Source organism: Hibiscus syriacus, unplaced genomic scaffold (assembly GCF_006381635.1).
Source record: "Hibiscus syriacus cultivar Baekdansim isolate YM2019G1 unplaced genomic scaffold, ASM638163v2 tig00000738_pilon, whole genome shotgun sequence".
Lineage (NCBI taxonomy): Eukaryota > Viridiplantae > Streptophyta > Magnoliopsida > Malvales > Malvaceae > Hibiscus > Hibiscus syriacus.
Window position 1 is genome coordinate 905,121 of NW_024061816.1, and position 8,815 is coordinate 913,935.

The following is an 8,815-nucleotide window of genomic DNA, read 5'->3' on the forward strand; positions in this document are numbered from 1 at the left end:
TTGAGGTGTTCCTAATAGTGAATAAAAAGGGTGTTTTTAATCTGCAATCATAATTGGAGGGACCAAAGAAACAATTATACCCTTGTTAAAAAATTAGGATGAAATCCTTAATTGTTTGGTGATACCATGTCTGATACACCCTATTTTTCTCAACTCTCCTTTGTCTCTTCTTTCTCTTCAAATCTTCATCTTCGTAGCTTTTTCTTCCTCTACAAGAACCAAGTAAAGGTAGAAACTTAGTAGTCTTGCAACCCTAGTTTAGCAACCTAAAGGTAAGAATCATGATTCTTATATCCCTTGCATTGTATCAAGCTCTCAAGAAACCCATTTCACCATAGTTACAAGAAACATGTTTAGAATGGTTTTAGAAACTAGATGGTTTCAACCCATTTTTCATATATTTCTAGCCTTAGGAAGTGTTTCAAAACCCTCCTTAATCCCTAACAACAATTAGGAGCTAAATTTGGGTTGAACCTTTGACGTTTCAAGAAGTATAGAATCAAAGGTAACTCACTCTTGACTCAACTATACCATATGTAAGTCACTTAGATGAAATATACTAGGTTGCATGAGCTTGAAGCATTCTTATGGCAGATTTTATGTTTTAGAGTTATAAACATGTTTAAAGCCCTATTTATGCTCATTTTTATCTTTATAAAACAAAAACAATGTTTGGGGACCTCACCAAGGTCTTTGGGATAGTAGAATAGGAGTTTTTACACCTATTTTATGCTCTCTATAGGTTGAGTTTAGATACTATAGAGATAATATCGAAACTAATTCTTCTTCTTGGGCAAACTCATGAGTTTCTAGGCAAGAATATCGATATAATTCTAAGAGTTTCGATAATTTGGGTTATAGTTTCGAAACTCCCATAAAATATCGAAACTGGGCGTAACAGTCTGCTTTAAAGTATCGACACTTTCATGAAGTATCAAAACATTTGCAGGAGTATTGATACTCTTGGGCTAGTATCGATACTTTAGTCTATTTTGGACAAAAAGGCAAGTTTTTAAGGGAATTAGACTCGAGGTACCCCAACACTTCAATATATCCTCCAATAAGACTTCAAGGGAGAACCATAGTTAATATCAGAATAGTAGAAACATAAATAGCTAGGTTTACATAAAACTAGCCTTGTTTGACGCTCGCGAATCAATCAAGACACCCGAGTTCCTTTTGGCAGAAATACGACAGTCAGTGGATCCAAGTCAGTGCCACGACATTACAGCAACGACTAGGCGCAAGATGCCCCAAGACTCGACGAAGTAAGTCAGCGGGTGCAAGTTTCGATGTAGAATTTTGGATCTCACCCAAGAGTACCTGATGGTGCTTCAAAAGTGCTAGAGGGGTGTGTAAGCTCCGAGATGCAGAATCCCTCAACCGCACCATGATTCCAACCACAAATTAGCAGTCCAGTAGTTGTATACTCAAACCTGTGCCACTTGCCATTTTATTTAGTGAATGAATATAGTATAGTACATTTTTTAGTGATGCACTGAGCTCGTAAGCTCATCATTCGAAATGTGTTTTCGTGCATAGGATCTTAGGGGCAGATTGTGGGGAGCTATCGTTTTCATATATTCAGTGCAACACAACAGATTTCCAGAGACTTTTCAGAGTACGTCTCGAGTTATCTTTAGAGGGCATGTACTGTTATGGACCATGTTATGTATTCAGTCGTAACTCTTTTGAAACTCGGTATTTTGTATTATTTTGCGGATGCATTTTGGGAGCTACCCATTAATTGCATGTAAACCCAATTTATTACTATATTTTTATATTACATTATGGATGTCTAAATTTTAGAGATTTACAAGCACTTTTAAAAGAAAAATTTTGGGTCACTATTTCGGTAGTCTCGTGTAACATTGTAATCCATGGATCTTCGGGTTTAACTGGACTAGGGTGTTACACACAGACTATATAATTAATTAAAAAACTCAAATAATGAAGGGTTATAATTGACATAAAGTAAAAAAAAAGAAGAAGCCCTTCTCATGTTGTACGTATCTACTTTGCCACCGCTCGCACTTTTATAATTATAAAGTATCAGTTTTGTTCATTTAGTATTTAAACTTTTAATTATTTTCAAAATTATAACTAAATTTAGTTTTTGTTTCATTTTAGTATCCAATTCAATATTTAAAATTAAGTTTTGAAAAAAAATCTAAAAGTTTAGGTACTAAAAATGACCAAAACGGATAGTTTATGTACTAAAGGCTTTAAGTTTTTAATGGTGGGGTACTAATTTGAAACAAAAATTAAACATCATGTGTGATTTAAAAAAAATAAAGTTTAAATAATAAAACAGACTAAATTTATAGTTTAAGTACTAAATGCGTAGTTTACCGAATTATAAATTACACCATTAGCTACATAATGTAAACATTTGAATCTAATTAAATAACACGGTAAACTATATGACCACTTAATTATTTAGTTCTTTTAATTTTATCAATCAAACCACATAATTATTTAAACGTTATCAATCAAGTCACTTACCGTTGAAAGTTCACAGAATAGCTGACTTACAGTTAAACAAATTGGTGTATTTACATATTTGATCATCATTACTTACATATTTAATCAATTTGATCCTAATTTCAATTTAATTCAATATATCTAATTCTCAAATCAAATAGTGACATGTGTCACCACCTAATTAGAGAAAATTTTTAATTTTTAATTTATTCAATCTAATAAATTTTCAATCCAATAATAAGGTGACACATGTCACCTTATGAGTGGAAGGTTAGAACATCTTTGAGTAGATTTGCTTCTACGGAATCGAACCAATTAAAGAAAAAAAGGAAACAAAATTGGTTAAGGATACAAGCCTAGATTAATTGGAGTATGAATTGAAAATATATAAACTATTAAAATAAATTTAATAAATAATATTAAACTCTTTTTAGTTTAAATCTTGGATTAACTATAGTTCTTATTTTTATATTTGATGTATTCCATTATAAATCATTTATCAAATTTATTTTAACGACTATATATTTTCATTCCCAATTAATCTAGGTGATCCTCATTTGGCCACTTTTACTTTTTTATTTTTTTTATCTCTAACAATAATATTGAATATATATAAAATGTAGTAGTATATTGGTAAATATAAGAATTGGCCTAATGTGATGACAATCTAAATCATATCTTAATTCACGGGTTCAAGTTCAAATTTAACCAATTTTGCTTTCTATTTTTCTAACTAATTATAATAGAACATATAAGTTACTAGGCCTATAAACAAAACGAACAATCAGTGAACTGTTCGTGAACTCTTCGGGGGAAATGTTCAATTATTTATTAAACGAATGAACATGAACAAAGTTTTATGTTCGTTTGATTAAATGACCGAACACGAAAAAAATGCTCGTTTGTTCATTTACATTCATGGACGTTCAATAATATGTTCGTTCGTTTATGTTCGTTTATACTCATTCATTTATTTTCGTTTGTGTTCTCAATATCCGTTTGAAATGTTAAAACTTAATAAATTTTAACCTTAAACCCATTAATATTTTTAAACTCAATTAATTTTAAACTCAAATAAAAAAATACTCAAATTAATTAAAGAAAATATAAATCCTAAAATTATTTGAAAAGAAAAAAAATATCTTCTCAAATATAAGCTCAAATAATTTTATGTTCGTTCGTTTATGTTCGGTTATTTGTGTTCGTTTATACATGAACGAACATGAACGAACACGAACAAGCTAAATTTCTTAATGAACGAACATAAACAATAATTTTTCTTTCGTTTAGTTGTTTGTGTTCGTTCGTTTGTTCTGTTAAAGTTAGACGAACGAGCGTTAACATCTCCTCGTCCGTATTCGTTCGATTTATTTACATGCCTATAAGTTACGTTGTAAAATTTATCGTAAGTTGGGGTTTGTTCTTGTGGCAGAGGCGCTTCCAAGCCATGCTGTTGGTTGCTGGTTTGATTCGCAGTAGATATATAATATTTTGAATATGTTTTAACTTTTCATTCATAAGGTGAGTGAAAATTTATTGAACTAAATAAATTAAAAATTAAAGAAAAATTTCTAATCAGGGTTTATACATGTCACTATTTGATTTGAGAATTAAATTTATTGAATTGATATTAGAGTAAAATTAGTTAAATGCATAATAAGTAATGAGGACTAAGTATGTAAATATATCAATTTATTTAATTGTCAGGTCATCTATTCCGTCAACTGTTAACGGCAGGTGATTTGATTGACAACGTTTAAACAACTATATGATCTGATTGAAAAAATTAAAAGACCAATTGTAGAAGTAAAAGGACTAAATAGTTAAGTAGCTATTTATATAAATTACCCTAAATAATATAGTATTTAACATTGACGTAAAAGTTAAAAAATATTTATTTTTATCTTAAATATATATATATTTTTAATTTTCTTTCGTTTTCTCATAGTTAAACAATCGTTTTCGTTTAACGTATTGTATGGTTATCTTAAACACACACGAATTTGTTTTATTGTTGTTTATTATTTAATCGGTTTATATTTTTGTAACATCTCTTTAACCTCACGAATTTATATTCTAAAAATTTATTATTTTTTAGATTTTGCGATATTATTAGATTTGAGAGATTTAAATTATTTGTCAAAAAAATATGTATGCTCGAATTAACCGTTTGAACACCATAACAATAGACAAATTTTCCAATGACACTTATGAAATATATATATTATATAAAAAAGTTGAAATAAATAAACATTAAGAGATCAAATAGATAATTATATAAAAAAGCTGAACTAAATAAATTGTCATTGGAAGACACCATATTATTATACGACCAAAAGCAAAGTACATAAGAAACTTGTTTATTTCTCAATATTTCAACAAGGAATACTGAGTTGAACGACAGAAACAAGTCCAACATTATCCAGAAAATAATTAGCCAGCCTACTATGTAGGTTTCATGGGGTTTAGAAATTCATTCCTCTAGTTGTTATCCCACCAGAACCGGGACTGAAGTTGCTTAACGATATTCTTATCCAGCTGGAAGGCCTTGACAAGAACGTCGGGATTGATTGCCGGGTCTGAGCCGAACACTGCATTTGCAATGGTGATAACACCTGGGTTTTGGCTACTGAGACCAGCAAAGGCAACTGCATTGGTGTGCCCTATGTTGAACTGGAAGTGGATGAGGCCGACCGGGAACACGAAGACATCTCCGGGGTACAGGACTTTTGTGAAGAGACGGTTCTCCGGGTTGGATGTAACGAAGCCAACGTAAAGAGTGCCCTCCACGACGACTAGAATTTCGGTGGCACGAGGGTGGGTGTGAGGAGGGTTTAGGCCTCCATAAGGTGCATAGTCGATTCGAACGAGAGAAATGCCGAGAGTGTTGAGCCCTGGTATTTGTTGAACATTGGCTGGAGTGACCATGGATCCTACTGGGTTTGATGTATTTCCTGGAATGTTAAGCCCTTGAAGGAAGAAGTCTTCTGGGACAGCAAGCTTTGGGTCCTTGCACAACTTGCCATTAACAAAAACTGCAGAAATGCAAAAATAAAAATGTATTAATACTTCACTAGTTTCGACACTTCAACGTGATCCGTCGAGACGAATATAATGCAAAGATGAAGATTCAAAGGAAACAAAGCATTAAAGAACACACCGCCATCTTTAGCATCATTAACTGCTACACAGAAATCCTGAAGAGGGCTGGGATCTGATGCTGAGGCAAGTTTGGAAGCCAAAGCCAACAGGACAAATGCTACAAGGAATCCAACACCTTTCATTGTTGTAAGCAGCAGTCTTGAATTTGATTCAATTCTTCTAAGATTTGTTGCTTTATGAGGGGTGAGAAATCTGGTTTGAGAGCATGCCAATTTATAGATTGCAGGAACTGAACTGGTCCATTATCATTTTTTAATAATTCTATTTTTTTTTTAAAAAAAAGGAAAATAGTTAAGAAACGGATGAAAGATTTACCAAGTCCGTAGTGATTACATGTTTTTAAAGAAATCTAAATGAATCATTCTTCAACTACTCTATGCCTTGATCCTCATCGAGTTTCAGTCTTCCAATGCATACATATTTTGCAATGGAACCGGTCGTTTTTACACACCAAATGCCTTCTTTGTCTATTTAACTAATCTATTGACTTTAAGGGAAAAAACCCAATAAAATAACATCCAATTGATTAGCCTCTTGCAATGTTTAAACACACTGCCAAAGTCAACGTTCGAATGGATCAAGTTGTATAAGCAGTTGATGAACAATTCTTATATGAGAAATTAAAAATGAGAGTGTAGACCACAACATGAAAGTTTAATAAATATAATTACTACAAAATAAAATGATTTAACAAATATATTCAGACAAATCAAGTTTCACCTAGATTCAACTGTTCTCATCTCATCTCTAAAAATTTTAATAAAAACCCACTCTAATATCTAATATAAAAAATACCCTGATCAAGTTAGGTTAGGACTCATAACGATTAGGAAAATGATGTTAAGATTGTAGTTAACATGTAAGCAGTAGAACTTTCAAGAACGATGAGTACGCTGAAATTGAGTTAACGATCGATGAGATATTGCAGAGAATGAGGAAGAAACTTGAGGTAAATTTGGGAGGAAAAAGATTCATATATGCATATCATTAAGGAATGATAACTATACATTATATACAACCATAATTAGCTAACTCTAGTTAGTCACTTACAACTGATTTATGTAGACTAACTAACTAACTAACTCGTAAGACTCCAACTCATTCCCAACTTGGCTACAAGATAATCATGCTACTTGTTTGTCAAAACATCTGCTTGCTGATCGTCGGACGAGGCATGATGTGTCTGAACAACTCCTGTTTTTTTAATCTTCTCTTACACAAAGTCACAATCAATTTCAATATGCTTCATTCATTCATTAAACATTGGATTAACAGCGGTTTGTAATGATGCTTGATTATCACTAAACAAAACTTCTGGTGCATCATGTTTTATGCCTAGCTCTTCAATCAACCCTTCAATCAGACATTTTTGCCACAATCACTTTCATACTCCGCTTCTACAGACGAACCATACATCGTATTTTATTTCTTCAATTCCCAACATATCAACGAGTCACGCAACTTAACACAGTAACATGTAACTGATTTCCCTGTCATAGGACTAGGGGAAAATCAAATTTTTTTTTTAATTTTGAGTTATTCAAGTCGATTTATTCAAGTTATTCAAGTCAAATCGAATTATTAATTTAGTTTTCGAGTTCTAGTCGAGTTGAAATTTTGAAATTTCAAGTTACTCGAAAACTAAAAAGTTGATTATATATTTTGATAATTTTACGCTTTAGTCCATGATTTCATTATTCCTTCAATTCATCGTTCATTTCAAGTCTATTTTTAACCAAATTTGAACCACATGCTCCTAATTCATCTTAGAACGCATATGTACTTTCAATTCCTCCTTTCGATAACAAGTTTTCTATTTTCAATTTAGTCCATCAATGCTTCATAATTTCCTTATTTCTTCAATCCATCATTTATTTTAAGTTCGTTTTTACCAAATTTAAACCACACACTCCTAAACTATCGTAGAATACATATGTACTTCCAATTCCCCTTTTCGATAACAAGTGTTCTATTTTCAATTTAGTCCCTCAATTTTTCATAATTTCCTTATTTCTTCAATTCACCATTTATTTTAAGTCTGTTGTTTTATCAAATTTGAACCAAATGCTCTTAAACCATCATAGAATACATATATACTTTCAATTCCTCTTTTCGATAACAAGTTTTCTACTTTCAATTTAGTTCCTCAATTTTTCATAATTTCCTTTTTTTTCTTCAATTCATCATTTATTTTAAGTTCGTTTTCACCAAATTTGAATCACATGCTCATTACCACTATAGAATACCTATGTAACTTCAATTCTTATATTTTTTTTACTAAAAATGTACTATCGTTTTTATTTAGACCCTCAACATTGCATTTTACTAATTTGGTCTTTTGACTGCAATTGTTTGCAAATTCTTTCTTCCCATCAGTTCATTAATTATTTTATACTCTCGTCAATATTTCACCCTCAAAATAAAGAAAATATAATATTGTGAATATATTTTGTAATTTTAGATTGCATTTGATATATTAAAAAACATTATAACGTGAAAAGAATATGATATATATATATATATATATATATATATATATATATATATATATATATATATATATATATATATATATATATATATATATATATATATGGTTAGTGAAAGTCGGAAAATTGGAATCAATCCTTACCATAGAATAACTCGACTTGAATAGAGATTATGTCTTAACCTTTAGGGTAATGCGAGTGATAATTATTTTGGAGAGATGAAATCCTTTTTAGATCTCAGTAACTTTTAGGGCTTATGTTGTAGAGATAGTTTTGTAGGGATGTTGGAAGTGTGTTTTGTAATATACCGGGTTTTGGTATCTATACCGGATTTTGGATACATATGATATCATGTTTTTGTACTCTTTGTGTTCTATACGTTTATAGTGGATTGTTATTCATCTTATCTATGGAAGCTTCAGTATCCTCACCTCTTCTACCCAGGTAAATTTAGAGGATGAAATTTTTTTTAAGAGGGAAGAGTTGTAACACCTCGAATCACGGGTTAGAAGTATTGGGCTAACCCGAGATGGGCCTTGGTTTAAATCTCTAGCTTGTAGGAAGTCTTGACCTAAATTAAAGAAGCTTTGGGCTTGAGGTATTCTTAATAGTGAATAAAAAGGGTGTTTTTAATCAGCAATCATAATTGGAGGGACCAAAGAAACAATTATACCCTTGTT

The 8,815-nt window shown here is 31.2% G+C and overlaps 1 protein-coding gene across 1 annotated transcript; it reads right to left on the reverse strand.

The window, feature by feature from the left end:
• Window positions 1-4,776: 4,776 nt before the first annotated feature.
• LOC120212518 (germin-like protein subfamily 1 member 13) lies at window positions 4,777-5,820 on the reverse strand. The gene is made up of 2 exons (XM_039210798.1): window positions 5,645-5,820; window positions 4,777-5,519 (listed from the first exon to the last, which is right to left on the reverse strand). The coding sequence occupies exons 1-2, from the start codon at window positions 5,766-5,768 to the stop codon at window positions 4,966-4,968; spliced, it is 678 nt and encodes a 225-aa protein (XP_039066729.1). The 5' UTR covers window positions 5,769-5,820; the 3' UTR covers window positions 4,777-4,965.
• Window positions 5,821-8,815: the final 2,995 nt, after the last annotated feature.

Bases quoted from the DNA above. Each gene is read 5' to 3' on its own strand.
- LOC120212518 (XM_039210798.1), bottom strand. From the start codon at position 5,768: ATGAAAGGTGTTGGATTCCTTGTAGCATTTGTCCTGTTGGCTTTGGCT. The intron at 5,520-5,644 runs GTGTGTTCTTTA...GCATTTCTGCAG, and splicing joins TAATGATGCTAAAGATGGCG to TTTTTGTTAATGGCAAGTTG.